This window comes from Phlebotomus papatasi, chromosome 2 (assembly GCF_024763615.1).
Source record: "Phlebotomus papatasi isolate M1 chromosome 2, Ppap_2.1, whole genome shotgun sequence".
NCBI lineage: Eukaryota > Metazoa > Arthropoda > Insecta > Diptera > Psychodidae > Phlebotomus > Phlebotomus papatasi.
In genome coordinates this window covers 10816947-10838905 of record NC_077223.1, presented here as the reverse complement: position 1 = coordinate 10838905, position 21959 = coordinate 10816947, and the positions used below count along the sequence as shown (strand labels likewise).

The 21959-nt window shown below is 32.5% G+C and overlaps 3 protein-coding genes across 3 annotated transcripts; all 3 read left to right on the top strand.

Moving 5' to 3' along the window:
• The first annotated feature begins 297 nt into the window (after positions 1-297).
• On the top strand, positions 298-7022 carry LOC129805068 (polyprenol reductase-like). The gene is made up of 2 exons (XM_055852888.1): positions 298-637; positions 6439-7022. Exons 1-2 carry the CDS (start codon positions 298-300, stop codon positions 7020-7022), a joined length of 924 nt encoding a protein of 307 aa, XP_055708863.1.
• Positions 7023-7401: 379 nt separating this feature from the next.
• Positions 7402-12824, top strand: LOC129803805 (polyprenol reductase-like). Its single transcript, XM_055850609.1, has 2 exons — positions 7402-7820; positions 12097-12824. The coding sequence occupies exons 1-2, from the start codon at positions 7481-7483 to the stop codon at positions 12678-12680; spliced, it is 924 nt and encodes a 307-aa protein (XP_055706584.1). The 5' UTR covers positions 7402-7480; the 3' UTR covers positions 12681-12824.
• Positions 12825-13580: 756 nt separating this feature from the next.
• LOC129805067 (polyprenol reductase-like) lies at positions 13581-19091 on the top strand. The gene is made up of 2 exons (XM_055852887.1): positions 13581-13908; positions 18508-19091. The coding sequence occupies exons 1-2, from the start codon at positions 13581-13583 to the stop codon at positions 19089-19091; spliced, it is 912 nt and encodes a 303-aa protein (XP_055708862.1).
• Positions 19092-21959: the final 2868 nt, after the last annotated feature.

The following is a 21959-nucleotide window of genomic DNA, read 5'->3' as shown; positions in this document are numbered from 1 at the left end:
AGAAAAATCAATAGACAATTCCTCAAGAGTTAAACTTTCTCTTTAGTATTTCTGAGACTGGCGACTGATCATTACTTCTTGGTTACCGTTTGGATTCAGCAGCTAATCTCAACAGAGTTCTTAGTGTGATTCTTCACTGTGATTCTCGCATTTCTATTCCCGGCAAAAGTATTACTGTTTGTAATTAAAGAGAGTTTTGAATTGGAAAGTGGGGCGTTAAGCGTCTTATTCCATCAATTTTACAAACAGTTGTGAGAATTTCACCGTGTTAGTTACATTAAGTGCACTTCATCCACGATGATTTTCTTTCTGAGTCACCTGGAAATGCTGTTCCTCAGCATGATTGCTGCTGTGACAATTGTGGGCTGTTTAATTGGCATTGTTGAGCCCTATTTGCCAGTCTTCTTGGCTCAATCTTTCCGCTATGGCAAATTCTCCCTCAAAGAAGGTCGTAACCATCTCGTTGGACGCTTAGAAGTTCCTAAATCTTCCTTCAAGCACTTCTACGTTTTTGCCTTTTTGTGGTCAACAACTGCCCTTTACCTAGTCCTACGGACTTGTGTAGCCGGAAGACCTGCCCCAGAGTCAGTGATTGACTTTCTGGATTTCTTTTGCGGAAAAAGTCGCACAGAGAAAAGTGAGTTTTCCTGCATCTTTTAGATGCAATTATGAGCTTATAAGAATTGTTTACATCGTTTACATATTCTGTGAAAGTGATCTTAATTTAAAAGTACACGTAATATAAAAATGCTCGTTCCACACCAAAACCTCCTGCTAAATTAAGGGAAATGTTAATTAAGGCGTATTTTAAAAATGATTTCACAAATTGACTCCCAATGGTAGGCAAATTTGCATAATTGTATGTACATAATCTCGTCAGGTGCATAATCGCGAAGTGCATAATGTCGGGACTAAAGCTGTCTACACATTATAAGAAATTTCTATCAAAAATGAGCTTCAAGAAGTGTTCTTCAAGAAAAATTGCCTATACATTGGTGATAATTTTTGACAAAAGATGGATTTTTGAAGAAAATTTGTCTAAAGGCCTCTACACATTGGGAGCAATTTTCGTCAAAAATTGCATTTTTGACAGAATTTTGACGTTTCTGCTTACAGCACTGCAGCCAATTTCTTTCAAAAAAGCAATTTTTGACGAAAATTGTTCTCAATGTGTAGACACCTTAATGTGTAGACAAATTTCTTCAAAAATCATATCCAATTGAAGGTAATTTCCTACAAAAATTTTTTAAAGAAATTACCCGTTATGGCCTCTACACATTGGGAGAAATTTTTGTCAAAATTTGCTTTTTTGAAGGAAATTCCCTGCAGAGTTGTAGGGGGAAACGTCAAATTTCTGTCAAAAACGCAATTTTTGACGAAAATTTCTCCCAATGTGTAGACGCCTTTACACATTGGAATAAAATTCATCAAAGTCATTCTTGACAGAATTCTTGAAGGAAACCATCACGATTCAAGATTGTTTTTCACGAAATTTTGTTATTTTCTGATGGAAAAAGTGAGAAAAACGTGAGGAAATGTTCCTTCAAAGGTGGGTTGGATTCCACCAGGAACGACATCTCCAGAAAACACTATTCCCTTGCATATTTAGAAGATTTTCTTCATAATATTCATAATTCACTAAATACTATCCCAAGGAACTTCACCAAACACTTTTCTCACTTTTTCCAGCAGTGAAACAACAAATTTTCGTGAAAAAACAATCAGAAGAGTAAGAGATTTGGAAATGATGGCAATCTGTCAAAAATTTGTGATGGAAAATTAAAAACCCAGCATGGAGGCATTTTCCTTCAAAAATTCCTTCAAAAATATGAATTTTTCTTTCAAAAATTTTTGAAATAATTCTTGATGAAATCAGCTCCGATGTGTAGACACCTTAAGACTAAAACGATTTTGCAAAAAATCGAGTTGTTCGACTTATATTCTGAGTCATCGAAGGTGTTCGATTCAGTGCACGTAATCTTTTACGAATTGAAAGCTGAGGTAGACAAGGGCAGTGGTTTGATAAAAATGACACTAGTAGGGTCGATTTGATCCTTTTCAGAAAAAAATAGTTCTCGTTTGATCCTTTGAAAAGTGCACTTGTATTTCTTGAAATAGTCTATGCATATTTATCGCTATAGATTATGTTTTATCGTAAATTTATTGTTTATATCATATTTTTTCATCTTAGCGAACAACGAAGTTGATTTTTTCAATGTTTTATTCGTTTATTTCGGAGTTAGGTAAGTGTCAAAACAGGGAAACTTTCAGAGGATCCCCAGTGACCCTCTCATTTTTAACAGTTGATCAGTAAAAATTAAATTAAAAGGCTTATTCGCTTCGAAAATGAATTCTCTTCTAATTTATGGTTTTTGAAAAACTGTTTTTTTTTCTGTGTTTTACAGACCAATAAAATTAATATTTCATACCGAAATAAAATAAAAGGAAACGATTGAAGAAAGGTTCCAATTTCACAATTTTCTTAGGTTTTAAAATATTAAACACTCATGAAAATTGAAAATGTTTTTATATTTGTTTTATTAGGTAAAAAATTACGAGCTGTACATTTCCTACCAATTCGGGAGTGCTATGAGGAAATCCCGTAAAGTACTCATTAGTTCGTAATTTTGTGATTTTTTTTCGAAAAAAAAATTTAAGCACTAAAGAAATCATGAAGCTTGTTCGTTTCCTTCATTTACAAAAAAAATCGCTACAACCTTAAGGGAATTACAAATCATAACCTTTTAATTTCTTTAATAACTAATTTGTTTTTTTTGTATTGCCTAGAAATCTCGACACTGAATTTTTATCCTAGATCCGCATATTGCTACTTTTAAAATAAACCAATAGAAAAACTTAAAAAATAATAATTTATAAATTTTCCTTGTGTGTTTTTTCTTTTGTTCTAGAACTTTTCACTCCGTCTGATTTCGATCACAAATAATATTTTATTTTATATATTTATTTAATACTTAATGAAATACTCATTGAAAATTGAGAATTGAAGAAAATTTACTTACTTTGTTGAAAAGTGTTGTAGATTGAAAACAAATAATTTTAATTGTGAGTAATTAAAAATAGAAAACAAGTGTTTCCAAAATTGCAAAGTGAATCAAAAACAACAATTGGATAATTATTGCGCCTCGTTATCGTATTTATTCAGTGTATTAATTCAGAAATAAGTTTTTTATAGGTAAATTTTAGTTTCTTGCTGACTTACTAAAAACAAATTTTGTATAAGAGTGATGGCAAAGCGTCCCAGATTTGCGGAATGCTCAAACTCATGTGATAGAGCTCTCCGTGAATTATATTTTAGCATAGTCGTTTCGTGTATAATGGTCTACTAGCGATTAAATTTAATGATAAATTACAAAATCATTTCAAAATCAAAAATTAGTAAAGTAAATGATCATTCTAAAATATTTTGACATGGGTTACAAGCATTCAGACAAACAAGAAATGTTAAATACGTGAAAGATACATAAGTCATATACGGATATTTAACTAATTTCAAGACCTTTCCAAAAAATCCAAATTTAATCAAATCGGTTCAAGAATAGGCACCTCCAAAGTAATTAAACTTTGTTCTTCAAAAATTCAAGATATCGATTTTTTAGGTCATGAGGTATGTTTCAACGAAATGTTCACCTGGACTATCTTTAAAACATATTCAAAAATAAAAGAAATCATAAAAGCCTTTTTTTAGAAATAAATTAAAATACATGGTTTGGAGGAGATATTATTTTTTTATTGGGGGTCATCGAAGACCGGAAGTTGATATCTTTTACCGTTTAAGCTCCAGTACAGTTCAAAAAAGTCGATTACATGACTATGCTCTGTCTATTTGAGTTCGAGCAGTAAAATGTAGTATTATTTATTTTATTTACTATTTATTATCAGAAACCCTTCATTGTAATACAGCAAGATTTTGAAGTTTCAGATGATTCAAATTTTGTACCACTCAATGTTTTTCAATGTTTGTCCACTATTTGGAAGCATATGGCTCGCGGATTTTCGCGAGCCGCCAATTTTCATTTTCAAGTGAAATTTTGCACATATCAAGCCTGAAAGAGGCTCTAAATGGATGTAAAGTTTTAGGCCTCTATCTCTCATAGTTTCCGAGATAATCGACTTTAAAGATTTTCAGACACTTTTATGAATTTCTCATCCAATTTTTTTTCATTTTCAAGTGAAATTTTGCACATATCAAGCCTGAAAGAGGCTCTAAATGGATGTAAAGTTTTAGGCCTCTATCTCTCATAGTTTCCGAGATAATCGACTTTAAAGATTTTCAGACACTTTTATGAATTTCTCATCCAATTTTTTTCATTTTCAAGTGAAATTTTGCACATATCAAGCCTGAAAGAGGCTCTACATGGATGTAAAGTTTTAGGCCTCTATCTCTCATAGTTTCCGAGATAATCGACTTTAAAGATTTTCAGACACTTTTATGAATTTCTCATCCAATTTTTTTCATTTTCAAGTGAAATTTTGCACATATCAAGCCTGAAAGAGGCTCTAAATGGATGTAAAGTTTTAGGCCTCTATCTCTCATAGTTTCCGAGATAATCGACTTTAAAGATTTTCAGACACTTTTATGAATTTCTCATCCAATTTTTATCATTTTCAAGTGAAATTTTGCACATATCAAGCCTGAAAGAGGCTCTACATGGATGTAAAGTTTTAGGCCTCTATCTCTCATAGTTTCCGAGATAATCGACTTTAAAGATTTTCAGACACTTTTATGAATTTCTCATCCAATTTTTTTCATTTTCAAGTGAAATTTTGCACATATCAAGCCTGAAAGAGGCTCTACATGGATGTAAAGTTTTAGGCCTCTATCTCTCATAGTTTCCGAGATAATCGACTTTAAAGATTTTCAGACACTTTTATGAATTTCTCATCCAATTTTTATCATTTTCAAGTGAAATTTTGCACATATCAAGCCTGAAAGAGGCTCTAAATGGATGTAAAGTTTAAGGCCTCTATCTCTCATAGTTTCCGAGATAATCGACTTTAAAGATTTTCAGACACTTTTATGAATTTCTCATCCAATTTTTTTCATTTTCAAGTGAAATTTTGCACATATCAAGCCTGAAAGAGGCTCTAAATGGATGTAAAGTTTTAGGCCTCTATCTCTCATAGTTTCCGAGATAATCGACTTTAAAGATTTTCAGACACTTTTATGAATTTCTCATCCAATTTTTTTCATTTTCAAGTGAAATTTTGCACATATTAAGCCTGAAAGAGGCTCTAAATGGATGTAAAGTTTTAGGCCTCTATCTCTAATAGTTTCCGAGATAATCGACTTTAAAGATTTTCAGACACTTTTATGAATTTCTCATCCAATTTTTTTCATTTTCAAGTGAAATTTTGCACATATCAAGCCTGAGAGAGGCTCTAAATAGATGTAAAGTTTGAGGCCTCTATCTCTCATAGTTTCCGAGATAATCGACTTTAAAGATTTTCAGACACTTTTATGAATTTCTCATCCAATTTTTTTCATTTTCAAGTAAAATTTTGCACATATCAAGCCTGAAAGAGGCTTTAAATGGATGTAACGTTTGAGGCCTCTATCTCTCATAGTTTCCGCGATAATCGACTTTAAAGATTTTCAAACGCTTTTATGAATTTCTCATTCAATTTTTTTCATTTTCAAGTGAAATTTTGCACATATCAAGCCTGAAAGAGGCTCTAAATGGATGTAAAGTTTTAGGCCTCTATCTCTCATAGTTTCCGAGATAATCGATTTTAAAGATTTTCAGACACTTTTATGAATTTCTCATCCAATTTTTTTCATTTTCAAGTGAAATTTTGCACATATCAAGCCTAAAAGGGGCTCTAAATTGATGTAAAGTTTGAGGCCTCTATCTCTCATAGTTTCCGAGATAATCGACTTTTAAAGATTTTCAGACACTTTTACGCATTTCTCATTCATTTTTTCTCGTTTTCAAGTGAAATTTTGCACATATCAAGCCTAAAAGGGGCTCTAAATGGATGTAAAGTTTTAGGCCTCTATCTCTCATAGTTTCCGAGATAATCGACTTTAAAGATTTTCAGACACTTTTATGAATTTCCCATCCAATTTTTATCATTTTCAAGTGAAATTTTGCACATATCAAGTCTGAAAGAGGCTCTAAATGGATGTAAAGTTTGAGGCCTCTATCTCTCATAGTTTCCGAGATAATCGACTTTAAAGATTTTCAGACACTTTCATGCATTTCTCATTAAATTTTCCTTATTAATAACGATAATATGTTACATACAGTTTAAGAATTATTAAACGAAATTTGCGATATTTATGTATAAATATCGTTCGAGTTTGCCACAATCCAAATTTGCAATGAAATTTGCATGCTTCCAAGATTTAGTTCCGATCTTAGACGACTTACTACTATTATTCGATATTTTTCTAACTTCTTCTTAATTTATTTCCAGGTACTCCCCTTGAGACACTTCTTGTCACAATTTGCATGTTTGCCCAATGCACTCGACGCTTCTGGGAAACGCACTTCCTGCAAATCTTCTCCCGCTCCAGCCGTATCAATATCGCCCACTATCTCGTGGGCTATATTCATTACTTTGGAGCCCTTGTGGCCATCCTAGGTCATGCTCAGGGCTTCGTAATAACGTCTGGAAGTGCCCTAGTAAGCAGGGAGCAGTTCACCTGGCGGATAATCATCTCTACAGCGGTATTCGCCTTTGCCTGGTGGCACCAATGGCGATCAAATGTAATTCTAGCCCGTTTAAGAACAGACTCCAATGGGAATGTTGTAACGGAGAAGCATTTAATGCCTACTGGAGGCTTCTTTGAAATCATTTCATCCCCTCACATGATGTTCGAGTGTTTGATCTACCTATCACTAATCCCAATGCTTCCCGGAAATGCCCTTTGGCTGCTGATCTGTGCGTGGGTCATTGCAAATCAAACACAAGTTGCCCATTTAACGCACATTTGGTACAAAGAAACTTTCCCAAAGTACCCAAAACAGCGCAGAGCGATCATCCCTTGGGTTTTCTAAGGGCCTTGACAGACTTGAGGATTAGTCGAGAGACGGCTTAGCGTAATTATATTCGAAATAATGGTTAAAGTGCATTTCCATCATTTTCCACTAAGTCGTCTCTCGGCTTAAGTCGTAAGTGTGTCTAGGGCATAATGCAATGCTCCTCAATTTAGAACATTTGTCCTCCTCCGAAAGGAAATGGAAGGAGATCTAAAGTTCAATGAATCACTGTAACATATTTAGGCAGTATTTCTTGTGATTTTATACGCAATTTTATTAATAATACAGGTAATAAAAGTTATTTTATGAATGAACATTAAATCTACAATATGTTTTAATGAAGATTTTTATCAAAGTCATTAATTTTATTGAAGTTGATTTGGAGTAGATAGAACCACGCAACTTCGTAGTCGATCGAGTGTCAGTTTTTTGCAGAAATTTGAACAGACCGGTCGCACAAAATAATTCTTTCCGCGATGATATTATCCCTGAGTTATCTGGAAATTATGTATCTGGGGATGTTTGGAGTCATTACACTTTATGGTTACTTAATTGGCATTGTAGAGGCTAAATTGCCAGCCTCCTTCACCCAATTCTACAGTTACGGAAAGTTTTCTCTCCTGAAAGGTCAGAAGCGCCTTGCGGCTCATCTGGAAGTGTCCAAATCTTCCTTCAGGCACTTCTACATCTTTGCTAGTTTGTGGTCAACAGTGATCCTTTACATCGTCCTACGCACTTGTGTAATTGGGAAACCTGTCCTAGAATCTATAATTCAATTTTTGGACTTCTTCTGCGGCAAAAATCGCTCGGCAAAAAGTAAGTTTCTTGTGCTTCAATTGCTCTAACTCATAGGAAAAGCAGTATTCGCAATCAATCGATTTTGTAATTTTCCTAAATAGTAAATCGAAATCGTAAAATTCAATTATGGTTCCGGCGGTTCCGGCACACCTTTTACATCAGGAAATTTTCTTGAAGGCGAAATTCGAATCCCTTTCTTTCTCACGCAGCTTGCATATGTCTGTCTCATTCTCTCGTACTCTTCTTCTTTTTTTAAACACCACTACAAATTCCATTTTGACACAATCAAATTTGGAGTGCGAAAGGATGAGATGGACATATGCAAAACGTCGGAGAAAGAAAAGGATGTGAATTTTGATTTTATGAAATTTTCCTGATCTAAAAGGCGTGCCGCGGCGATTAAAATTTTTAAATGTGACAAAATTTAAGATCAAAATTTCTATTCCTTTCTCTTTCAAATGCATGCTATATGTCTATTCCACTCTTTCGCACTCTTCTTCTTCTTTTGAAGATCACAGCAACTTCAATTTAGATTTGAATGCGAAGGAGTGGGATAACATGATGCAAATACGTGTGAAAAAGATGGAAATTTTGATTTAATGAATTTTTCCCGATTTGGAAAGGTGTGCTTGGTGATCAAAAGGATTTATATTTTATCCTTAAAGTGTCCAAAATTATGAGCCCTTCCCCTATTGGAAATATCAAATCAAAAGATTCTTCACTGAAATTATGGCATATTCCGCTAAAAGAACATGTTTATCCTAAAAATATTCATTTTTTTCTCAAAACTTTACAAAAAACTTTTTAGTTTTGTTTTACAGAGTTCTAATTGAATAGAATTATATAAATTTGAAAGCAAAAACGACCTGAGGAAAGTAAAATAAAATATGTTCAGTTAACAACATTTTATATCTCAATTATCTCAATATGTGACTAAAATTAAGGGTCCACGTGAGTCTCACAGATTAAAAAAAAACAGCATTACTTTCTTTACATATTTTTTTCGATAAAACAAAAAACAATAATTCAGCTCTTTAGCATATAAAATCACAACATTTTAAGAATTATTTTCTGAAAATTTCATTACAAATTTTTAAAAATTCAGCCATTTGGAACCTGATGTTTGGAGACGGTTTTTTGAAGAAAAAAAAGAAAAACACATATTTTTCGGTGAACAAGATTTCTCAAAGTATATTTGTCGGACGTTAAAAAAACTAAATACTTCCTATTAGCTGTTGAGTTATGCCCAACGCACAATAACTTCTATTTGTAAATATGTTTTCAAAATTCCCTATGAGAGAGAGCGAGATGACTAGATTTGGATTTCATTCACTCTCACTGAAAAGTCAAAAACATGTTTACAAAACAAAAGTTATTGTGCGTTATGCCTTATGCCCAACGCACAATAACTTTTGTTTTGAAAACATGTTTTTGACTTATCAGTGAGAGTAAATAAAACCTAGATCTAGTCATCTCTCTCACCCTCATATGCAATTTTGAAAACATATTTACAAATAAAAATTATTGTGCGTTGGGCATTAAACTCGTACTTGAACGGTAGATTTTTTTTTATTTTGATCACAACTTATTTTACAAGACAAAACGTGGTGTTAAATACGCCGAAAATTGTATTTCTTTGTATAAAATTATGCCAAAAATCCAAATTTCATTTCAACAAAAAATGTAGTGTTTAAGTATGAGTTTAAAAGGAAATATTAAGCTTTTTTTGACCTCAGGTGAATATACTCTTGAGAAATCTTGTCTACCGAAGAGTATGATTTTTCTAAAAGGGTCTCCAAAAATCATGTCCCAGCAGCTAAATTTTTTAAGATTTTTAAATGAAAATTTCAGAAAATATAGTTTAAATGTTGTACTTTTATATGCTTAAAAATTTAAATAAAAATAAAAATTTATTATGTTAAAATAATAGAGAAAATATGGTGTTTTCCAGTCTTTCTGACCCACGTGACCCCTTAATTGTTATAGTTACACTGGTAAAAATAAAAGGATCAAATTAGATTATATTCCATCCTTTTCAAAAGGATACATTATATTTGATCCTTTGAAAGGATCACTAGTATCTCTTGAAATTTTGTATGCACATTTATCCCGATATATAATACTATTATTGTAAACTAAATTAAATTATTAAATTATTGTAAGGGCGTAGTTATTTTTAACTCCGTTCCAAGTGATCTGCGTAGGTCTGCAGATGGCATCCGACGCTTTTTTCAGGCTGAATCTTAAGAGAACACTTATTGGATTTTTTTTCTTATTTAATTTTCATTTACCTTTCTTATACTATTGTAAATCGTTCTTTTATTTTTATTTTTCCTTTTTTTTGCTGCTGTTTTTTAACTTGTTTTTCTTTTTTCTTTATCACAATTGTAAGAGGAATGAACCCTATTTTTGTGATTGAATAAATATTACTATTACTATTACTAAACTTGCTACCCATATTATATTTCTCTCGTCTGAGCGAACACCAAAAACGACTTTTCATTATTTTTATTTGTTTATTGTGGAGTTAAATAAATGTCAAAACAGTCATACTTTCAAAGGATCCTCGATGATCCTTTCATATTTACCAGTGCACACTTCAAAAATAAAAACGGATAAAATTGTTATTAACCCTTTAAGGACGATTGGAACACCGGTGTTCCATAAAGAAAATAATTTTTCCTGACTACCTAAAGATATTTTTTTCTTATGTATGTACATAATTGTAAAGTAGAAGGTTGAAAGAATCTAGAATAATTTTTGCAAGCCTCTAGCTATTTGCTATGTAGTAAATATTGAAGCTCAAAAATGGCGAATTTTAAAATTCTCAAATTCATAATTGATTTTATTTATTTTTTTTATACTTTCATTTTTTTAAAGCAAAACCCTTTTGGCAATAACAAGTACAATACTCATACGTAATATTTTTCATTAAAGCGAAAAATTTTATTCATTGGTATTGTCAGAAAAATTACTTAAATTTTTGGGCTATTTTTGTCCCTATCGTTCATAGAAGCACAAAATACACCGAATCAGACTCTGTTGGACTTTCCTAGGTTAGATGTAAGACTTATCATTGAGTATGTTTCTCAGTTTCATTTTTATTGTTGATTTTCAGTCCGTAAAAAGTGTCTCGTCGTTAAAGGATTAATCGTATAGGCATATATTTTTTACAATGTAATCATGCTGCAAAATCGTATATCTCGTGTTGGAAGAATGTGCTAAGTCCATTATAGACCGCCCAGAAGCGCCTTTCCCTCGAAGTGGATGCTTCTTCCGTGCCCTCGGAATTTTTGGGCAGAGGTGGTGCATTATGTTACGTTTTATAACAGTGAAAATGTCTTTTTCTGACTGTAACCACTATGAAAGTCGAGCCAGAGATCTCACCGCCCAACACCCAACGGTCTTGCCTATTGTGCCACTGAGATCCCCACGGATAAAATAAACATTTTAAAACCGAAATTTGTTGAAAAAAATATAATTCACCCAGATGCTAAAAGTGCCACTAAAATCACGGAAGTGCGATATAGAAGGTGACAATGCGAAGGAAGAAAATTTGTGGAGTTCTAATTTTTTTTATTCTATTTTTTTATTTATTTATTATTCTTCTTATTTTTTTTTAATTTATTCGCTAAGTGAAATGTTTTTCATTGGAACATGAATTTTATCGAAGTATAGCAATTAATATACGAATTCGTGCATCATTCGAAGTCTCTTTGACTCATACGTTCTTAATCTCATCAGATTCTTGCGAGAAAAAAATAGACAGAAACTCCAACAGATATCTGTACAAAAAACCTGGATCGTAACTTTTCTTTTTAATCTTCAAGGCTATAAATACTGTATTATTAAAATTTAAATACAATATTATTAACATTTTAAACATAATTAAAAGTTTGCCTTTAGATATTTAAGATATTTTAATAATAAGGTATCATCTATTAAGACGTTCCACAACAGCAAATTGTTGTTCTTTTTTTCTTTAAAGGTATCTAATAGAACACTATTAGAGCCTCTTCAATTGAAAGCTTAGCCACACCTTGGCTAAATAAACATTGTGATATCACGTTTTGCTGTAAAATTATTTAATTTCAAATAAACTTGCAAATTAGCCGATTTGTGTATTGTTTTGAATTGTTTTTTTTCTTTCCGCTTTAAAGACTTCAAATTGCAATCTCTGCTAAATTTAAAATGATTATTTAATACACAATTAAACGACGGAGATAAGAATACTCTCAGTCAGAGCAAAACCTGAAGAATTTTACTAATAATTTCGTTTTTTTTTGTTCTACAGATACTCCACTTGAGGCACTTCTGGCCATAATCTGCATATTTGCTCAGTGTTTTCGACGGTTCTGGGAAACGCACTTCCTGCAGACTTTCTCCCGGTCCAGTTGCATGCACATCATTCACTACTTCATTTCATATTTACATTATTTTGGAGTTCCTTTAGCCACTCTGAATAATGCTCAAGGCTTCGTAACAACGACCGGAAATACCCTTGTGAGCAGGGAACAGTTCACCTGGCGGATAATCATCCCTACAGCGGTATTTGCCTTTGCCTGGTGGCATCAATTCCGATCAAATGTTATTCTAGCGCGATTGAGAAGAGATTCTAAAGGAAATGTTGTAACAGAGAAACATTCCATTCCTAGAGGAGGATTTTTCGAAGTTGTATCATCGCCTCACATGATGTTCGAGTGTTTGATCTACCTATCACTAATCCTAATGCTTCCCGGAAATACCTTATGGCTCTTGATCTGTTTGTGGGTGGTCAGTAATCAATGCCAAGTTGCTCATTGGACTCACGAATGGTACAAGGAAAACTTCCCGGAGTATCCTAAAGAACGGAAAGCTATCATCCCATGGACTTTCTAATAAAATTGCTGCATTGGAAAATGGAATTTTACTGGCACAAATCACAAATTCCGCAAAAAAAACCTTGGCATATCAACAAAATATTGCTTTGTGTTATGCCAAGCGCACAATACTTTTTGTTTGTAAACATGTTTTCTAAATTTTCTATGAGAGCGAATGAAATGTAGATCTAGGAGATCTAGTCATCTCGCTCCCTCTCATAGGAAATTTTGAAAACATATTTACAAATAAAAGTTATTGTGCGCTGGGCATAATGACCAACGCACAATAACTTTTGTTTGTAAACATGTTTTCAAGACTTCCTTTGAGAGAGAGCGAGATGACTAGATCTACATTTCATTCATTCTCATCGAAATTTCAAAAACATATTTACAAAACAAAAGTTATTGTGCGCTGGGCATAATTTTTGGACTATCTTCCTTTCCAAAGGATATTGTGTTTTATTCATGAACTATTCATTTTTTAAACAATTATATTGTTCAACACCATCATACACCAAATTCTAATGAAAAATTTGGTGTAATAAAAGTTTAATTAGATCGAAAATCATATAATTTTTAGAGAGCCAGTCAAAAAATGAATCTATTCTTCCACGGGGCGATTCACGAACCAATCCCTTAGATAATCTTAAATTATTATCTTCAAGCTTATCTTATTGATAAAGATTTTATAAAATTTCTTCTATTTTTTTTTCAATGAGAATACACATGTTCTCATATACAGACCGGTATAATAAAAAAAGTTTGTTTATGAAGGAATATTAAATGTTTCATGTCTTATTATAGGTTCGTCTCAGTCAGAGATTAAAGTTACTGAATCAGATTCAGTGTCAATAGCACCTCGCTAAGTCGTAGTCGATCAACTGAGTCAAATTTATTGTGAAAATTTCAATCATTCAAGATGGTATTCTCCCTGAGTTATCTAGAAATTATGTATCTTGGGTTTTTTGGTGCCTTTACCTTTGGTATTGTTAAGGATAAATTACCTAACTCTATCGCTCAATTCTACGGATATGGAAAAATCGCCTATCGGAAAGGAAAGTCCAAGCGCCTGTTTGGTCATCTGGAAGCATCCAAATCTTTCTTCAGGCACTTCTACATCTTTGCTAGTTTGTGGTCAACAGTGATCCTTTACATCGTCCTACGCACTTGTGTAATCGGAAAACCTGTTCCAGAGTCTGTGATTGACTTTATTGACTTCTTCTGCGGCAAAAGTCGTTCGGCAAAAAGTAAGTTTCTTGTGCTTTAATTGCTCGAATTCAGAGGAAAAGCAGTATAAGTATATGCAATCAATCGATTTTATAATTTTATTAAAAGGTTGATCGAAATCGTAAACTTCAATCAAAATTTTACCTTTTTGCCTCCGGCACAGCCTTTAGGTCGGGAAAATTTCGTGAAATCAAAATTCGTGTCTCTTATTTTCTTAAAACATTTACATGATCTATCTTACTCCCTCGGATAGAAAATTAGACTGCACTAAATTTAATTTGGTGTGATGTTCCGAAGAAGAAGAAGAGTGCGAAAGAGCTAGATGTGTGCAAAATTATTAAGAAAAGGATGTAAATTTTGACTTTATGAAATTTTCTTGATCTAAAACATGTGCCGGAGCTATTAAAAGCTGATAAAGTTTAAGATCAAAAATCCTTTTCTTTCTCAAATGCATTGCGTATGTCTATCCTAATTTTTTCACACTCTTCTTCTTCTTTTGAGCATCACGGCAAATTAAATTTAAATTTGAGTCAGAAAAGTATCGAAATTTTGATTTCATGAAGTTTACACGATTTTGGTGTGCTAAAGGATTTATACTTTTTGAAAATTCTGCTAATTTCAGGCAATCAGTACGTTTAGCTCTTAAAAATTATCGATACGCTGTCTCTCTAATGGTGTACTTTGGTATTCTTTTGTGTTGATTCCTGTCACGATTGTTTAGTGGTTTTAGAACACAACACAGAGAGGACTGGAAAAAACATTCGAGACAGGAACCAACACAAAGAATAATCGATAATGCAGAAGCACTTGAGAACACAAAAAAAATTAACATTATTATAGTGTGTAATCTTTCACACCACTATTATTGTGTTAAATTTGGAAAAAGTGTTTAATTTAAAATTGTTTAATTTAAAGTTGTTGAATTGGGAATTGTTGAATTTAAAAATTGTTGAATTTTTCTGTGTAAACTTAAAAATTGTTGAATTCTGTATATGTTGAATTTTTATTTCTTTTCGAAGATTTTGATTTTTTGCCTTTTTAGACATTTCTAATGTTTTTTCCTGTACTCGGTATCCCCCTAATGAGAAATGATTATATCTGATGCTCGGATCTTCACGATATACTTATTACGCATATAAATATTTGATGTTCTATATGACCATTGCCCAATGAAAAGCATCTCGACTGAAGCATAAGTCTTAAATGGAAATCCAACAATTTTTACACAACTTTTGTTTAAAAAATCTTTGCCTGAAATACACAAGGTTTCACACTATATTAGTGTGGAAAAATATAATCAAACTATAAGTGTTAACTTTTGATCATGTGACAAAAAATACTATAAAGTTGTGTATTCTTTTTACTTTTCTTACAATTGTAGGACTTTATTAATACTTATTGCATTATAAAATGTGTTTAGATATAATACAAGGTAATAACTCAAACAATATCTTCAGTAAGATTTCAGTGTTATTTCAATCTCAAAAGACTATTACAAAAAAGGCATATTAACTGCATATTGCAAAATTTTAAATATTTCAAAGAATATTTCTTGTTAAATTTACATTTTAGAATCAATAAGTATCTATTTTACCTTTTACATACCAGTTACATATGGAAAACTTTGCAAAAAATCCTTTTTCTAAATTCATTTCTTTTTATAATTCTTTAAAAAATTTTCATACATTTATCTACAATCCTACAATTTTAACCTCATAATTACGTGATTTTCGTCGAAATAAATCTAAAACTAGTTTTTGAACTTGTAATTGTTACTTTATGTATATCACATATGTTAAAGTTTTATACAAGTTTCCAAGTAATAAAATAATATTTAAAAATTTAAAATGTCATATAAAAATCACCATAATATCGATATTTAAGTATTAAATAATATAATAAAAGCTTGTACTGCCTAATTGCGAGGAAAGAAAACAATAACACTCGAAATTGTGAAGGATTTATTAAGTTGGCTGAATGCTCATTTTTCGTTTGAACCTGAATTTCGAGGTTAAAAAATAATCTGAGAGAAAAGTTATACATGGACGAAAATGTAGCTGAATAAATTCTCTATCAAACCCATAAAACAGATTGTGAGGGACAGTCCTGGTTTTCGAGATATTTTTGATCAAAGTTGCTAAAAAGTTCGATTTTTCCATGTTTTCTGATATATTTGAGACTACAGCGCCCCTGGTGTCAGTTGTACGAACTTCATTTGTTCAGAGGATTTATCGGGCATGTAAAGGAGACCAAATTATTCCAGGGTGAGAAATAAATCGGTACAGCAGAATCGGAGATATAGGAGCCCAAGTATCAAAAAACGGCAAAAACGGTTTTGCCTAGATTCCAGGCGCAAAATCCAAATGAAATCAAAATGATAAGTATTTTCGTAAATCATTTGACCCTAGCAATAGAAAAAATAGCATGAGAACTCAGGGACAAAATCATCGTTGCACAGTGTAATAATCCTATGATTTTTTCACCCCCGAAATTTTCCCCTTTCACTTACCGGAGGTCACTTTTCTCAACAAATCTTCGTGTTTCAGAGATTTCTGAGAAATGTCGTTACGCTGTTTGTCCGTCCGTCCGTCTGGCTGTCGCCAGCTCTAGACGTCAAACGGTTAGAGATAGCGACTTGGGACCTAAGCCAATTGGGATTGCTTGAAAACGTGTCGCTCGATTTCTTTTCACCCAGTTTTAAAAACAGCTTTTGGCTCAGACGGAAGTGTTCTGTCTTCCTCTCTTAATTCTTTCTGGTCTATTTCTAAAGCAAAATGTAACAATAATATTGTAACAAATAACATGCAGCTTGCGAAGGGACATTTCCATCTTTTAGTCCTGGAGTCTGGAACCAACGCTAAGACGGCGATGGACGTATGGGAAGAGGGGTAAAAATGCGAAATAAGATGAAAATAATTTAAAATTCTAATTGAATTAAGGTAAAGTGCCCTCGTTCGACCGGTAGATTTATTCATTCAATTTATTTATATTTGCTATAATATTTTGCATATGATCTAACAAACATTAATAGGACAATTATTCCACACTGAAAATCCGAAAAATTTAAAATAACATTCTGGAAATGTTAATTTTACCGTGCAGTATTGATCTGAAATCGGTGTAAATATTACCCTTTGTTTGGTCAATGGAGCCTTTACTGACCTTAAATTGAAAATGTGACACAAATTTGCATTAGTGATCAGCCTGCAGGTGGAAGTATCAGGAAATAATCACCTTAAATTGAAAATGTGACACAAATTTGCATTAGTGATCAGCCTGCAGGTGAAAGTATCAGGAAATAATCACCTGTAACAACAAATAGACACAATTTATTATCCTAAATGACTTCTATCCTGGCCGGAGGATCAAGCGGTTATCCTTGTGTCTTGAGTTTGCTGCTTTGGGGGAAATCCGGGAGTATGAATTTGCAGCGATCAACAACTTGCAGTATTCTGACTGCGTAGGAGAGTCTTTGCACGGGGAAAATTGTCCTTTCTTGGAGTTACCAACTCACTTCCAACTTCCCTCTTATCACTAACCACTTCACAAATGAATCAGACTAATTGTTGACTATTTATTTTATTAATTTAAATGAAAATTCACAAAAGTTCAGCAGATAAATTTTATTTGGTGCAAAATGTGGTTGACTTTTTATTTGAGAGTGAAAAAATCTTATTTTAAGAGACCCGGGAAACGGGACAAAATGACTTAACGAAACCACTCCGATGCGCACTGGTGGGGATGATACATTTGGCGCCCATCTCATTATGGCGCCAACACCCTTTTTAGGTGTATTAGGGGTTAAAGTTACCCTTTTCATGTTAATTTTACCCTTAAAAAGACGTAAAATTAACATGAAAAAATGTTGATATATTTTTACACCTAAAAAGTGTTAAAGTTATGAGGAAAAAAAGTCAATCGCACCCTCTTTTTTTTCTCAGTGCATGTATAATACGCACCACTGAGAAATTAATAGAAATTGACTAAATTGACCATCAAACATTCAAAAATTGACCCACCGCACGCGGTCGAATCGAGGAACCGTCGAGTGAGGGTACTTTACCTTATCTGCTCAGTGAAAAGTCTTTCATTGTGATATATTTTTTTTTAGGATATAGCATTTTAATATGCGAATTCATGCATAACGCTAAAAAAGGTTCACAGATGTTCCAACAGACGAATTACATAGAGAAAAAAATAAATCGTAACTTTTTTTTTGATTTTCAGAGTTCTTTTGAAACGAGTTAATAAAAAATTAAAAGTGTAATTATTCCGCGTACTTGATAGAGATAATAAGAAAAACATCCAAGTGTCTTAATAAATTTCAGCGATGAAAGTGTCTAAAAAAATTCATACTACCTATTTATTTTATGTCCTCTATACAAAAAAAAATTCGTCATTTTAAACTGACAATAACAATAATAATAAAGAATTTCCGGAATTGTAAATTACCTACTAGGTGAAAAATCTTTCATTGTGATAAAAATGTTCAAGACATAGCAATATATCAAATACTCATCATTTCTATACATCATTAAGTTCATTAAATCTCTGCGAGAAAAAAATAGACGCAACAGGATAATTTAAATTATCACGAGAATTCTTCCTTTGATCCACAGATACTCCACTTGAGATACTTTTGGCTACAAGCTGCATTTTTGTCCAGTGCTTTCGACGCTTCTGGGAAACGCACTTCCTGCAGGTCTTCTCCCGCTCTGGCCGCATTAAACTTGTAACGTATCCCATGGGCTTTCTTCACTACTTTGGAGTTCCTTTAGCCACTCTGAGTAATGCTCAAGGCTTCGTGACAACGGCCGGAAATGCCCTTGTGGGCAGGGAACAGTTCACCTGGCGGATAATCATCTCTACAGCGGTATTCGCCTTTGCCTGGTGGCATCAATTCCGATCAAATGTTATTCTAGCGCGATTGAGAAGAGATTCTAAAGGAAATGTTGTAACAGAGAAACATTCCATTCCTAGAGGAGGATTTTTCGAAGTTGTATCATCGCCTCACATGATGTTCGAGTGTTTGATCTACCTATCACTAATCCCAATGCTTCCCGGAAATACCTTATGGCTCTTGATCTGTTTGTGGGTGGTCAGTAACCAATGCCTAGTTGCTCATTGGACTCATGAATGGTACAAGGAAAATTTCCCAGAGTATCCAAAAAGTCGTAAAGCCATAAGTCCATGGATTTTCTAATAAAATTGCTACGTTGAGGAGCGGAGTTTTTTTTATTATCCGCTTTTTCCAAAATATATTTATATTATTTGTAATTTTTTAAATAAATTTTTCCATAATATTTTATGTAATAAAATTTATTATTATATTTCAAAAATCTTATAAATTTATCGAGCGGTTGTGAACGATTGAATGTTAATTTGTTATCTATCTGTTCTTCCAGAGGGTTACTCATGGAGAAATCCGTGATACACTCAGTCCCGACATTATGCATTTTGGGATTATGATCCTGACGGAATTATGCACTTACAATTATTCAAGTTTGCCTACCATTGGGAGTCAATTTCCCAGCGAGCACAGTTAGCAGAAAAATAGCTTACAGTAGAGTCTCCTAAATTCGAACGCTCGGGGGGTATTTTTGACATTTCTCACCTCCCAAATTCGAACGATTTTTTCAAAACTAACGAAATTTATGTGAGATTAAATTATACTTTGAATCAAATTCCCGTACTTTCACACAAGTCTTAGCGGTGGTAACATACTTTCTTTTCATTTTATAAAATCATAATGTATGTAAACATTCAGGAATAAGCACATAAATATGATTTTCATTCATTCAGCATACGATTTTTATTATACATAACCTCACAATTGGCATTTTGAATCCAAACGTCGTTCGAATTTGAGAGGTTCAGATTTGAGAGACTCTACTGTATTTTCAGTATTTTTTTTGATGAATCGGTCTGCTGGCCAATCAACAGCTCTCGAACAAAAAGTGCTAAGCAAATACATGAAAATGGCACTGTTTAGCGCTCGCAGCGGATAATGGCAGAACTATACACTATCGGTAGATGGCGCTGGAAACCATTTAGCAGGTTTTCTCTTTCACTTTTTTCTTTTTCTCTCAAAATGAACTTGGAATTTCCCCTGAAATTATTTATCAACTTGGGGGATATTATAATCACAATTTTTATTACCTATATTGTTATAGGATTTATGCTGAAAGTGATAGGGTCTTACACCCCATTTCAAATAATTGTCTTGATGAATATTTGCGAGTCTTTAGATCAATCCAAAATATTTTTAACATTTTAAAATGACACGCGTTATGAGGCATTGAAGTATGGGTTTTAGGGCTTTATAATTATCTCAAAAGTATACGAAAACTACATTTAAGCGAATGAAAATGTTGATTTTAAATTGTTTTAAATGGTTCTCCGTTGTAAAATCTATTAGCATTATTAAGATATTTTACAAAACAAATCGAAATTATGAATAAAAATGTGATTTTTTCATGAAGATTTTTGGTTATGACTCTGGCTAAAGTGGCGGAAAACAGAAAATTTTATAAAAATTGACATTTTCTTGAGGAAATTTAACGCAAAATCCTCAAGAAAATCTGGAAAATCTTTTTAATATTTTTTTTAGTATTAGGACTCCCATAAAAACAACTCAAAATATCAAAATACGTTTTTTGTTGGGAAAATAAATTTACCAACATAAAAAAACATTTTCACTCAAGATATAGAAAAATAATTTTTGGCAAAGTTCATGAGGGAAATATTTTTGATAAGAATATGCAAACTGAGAATTTCTTAATATTTCTATGCGTTCGTGAAAAAAAGAAAATATATTTTTATTATTTCTCTTTTAATTATTATTTTTATTAATTTGTTTCTTTTAGGTGTTTTTTATAAAATAAAAGAAGAAAGAAAAAATATTTAGAAATACTTTAAATATTTAAAGTAATAAATATTTTAGAAATATTTAAAAAAAAAATACTTTGTAGTACATCATTTTACCTAAAAATTGGTGAAATTCGCATTAATATACAATTATTACAATTTTCAACGATTTTTTAAAATGTGGCATAAAAACTACGATCACCTTTAATTTGGAAAAATTGTAAAAAGCGAGAAAATGCAAAATATTAAATATATTGACCGCAAGCAGAAAGTGAAATTCAAAGAATTGATTTCGATCTATTTTTAGAATGAATGCAAAAAGACATCTGTCCCCATCCTTTTCACTCTTTCATAGTGCGAAGGGTGCAAAGCACAAGTATTTCCCCACGGAGTGTTTTTTCCACCCCTTTGATCGTGCTGGATCGCCTTAGAGAGGGAACTAATCGTCCAGCTCAGCGGTAGAGAAGGGAATGTACAGACTCACTAACACACACAAAAATGTTCAATTTTCTCGCTGACAAAATTCACCTCCAATTCTCTTTCTAGCACTTTTGATGTTCATTTTTCATTCTGAGGTCCTCATATATATTTTGTAAATGGATTCATAACTTTTTTTTGATAAAATTAAAAAATAATAATGCTGGCAATACGAAATACAAATTGGTAAACAATACAAAAATTAAATTCGTCGGAAAATGTTGAAGAATACATATTATTCAAAATATATTATAAATATTATTTTTTTAAAATTTTGCGAATTTAAACTTTTTTTGCTTTATTTTTTAATGTCAAATGTGGTTATTGTAAGAATCATGAAATTGTAAGAATCATGAAATGGAAAGGGTTTACATTTTAGCTTCTACTCAATCCCGGCAACCTCAAAGACAAAAACCAAATTCATTAAAGTCTCTCACTCGATTGGGGAAAAAGAATAACTTCGACTAATTGCCGCTGCGATCGCTAGTGTCACTTCAAGGTTAGCAGAACTCAGCTGAAAATATATATTTTTTTAGCTGAATTGAAATCGCTTAACATTTGGTGCTCGCTGGGTTATGAAATCATGTTTGAAATATGCCTGAATGTATACTATTTTGTGACGCGGGAAATTTGAAAACACTGCTTATTTTTCAGAATAAAACTTTAATTTCTTTTATTAACTCTTTCCGGACCACAACATATCCAGCGAACGAATTTCAGTAAAACT

Excerpts from the sequence above, each read along its gene's own strand:
- LOC129803805 (XM_055850609.1), top strand. The coding sequence starts at position 7,481 with ATGATATTATCCCTGAGTTATCTGGAAATTATGTATCTGGGGATGTTT. Across the intron at positions 7,821-12,096 it reads CAAAAATCGCTCGGCAAAAA|ATACTCCACTTGAGGCACTT; the intron begins GTAAGTTTCTTG and ends TTTGTTCTACAG.
- LOC129805067 (XM_055852887.1), top strand. The coding sequence starts at position 13,581 with ATGGTATTCTCCCTGAGTTATCTAGAAATTATGTATCTTGGGTTTTTT. Across the intron at positions 13,909-18,507 it reads CAAAAGTCGTTCGGCAAAAA|ATACTCCACTTGAGATACTT; the intron begins GTAAGTTTCTTG and ends TTTGATCCACAG.
- LOC129805068 (XM_055852888.1), top strand. The coding sequence starts at position 298 with ATGATTTTCTTTCTGAGTCACCTGGAAATGCTGTTCCTCAGCATGATT. Across the intron at positions 638-6,438 it reads AAAAAGTCGCACAGAGAAAA|GTACTCCCCTTGAGACACTT; the intron begins GTGAGTTTTCCT and ends ATTTATTTCCAG.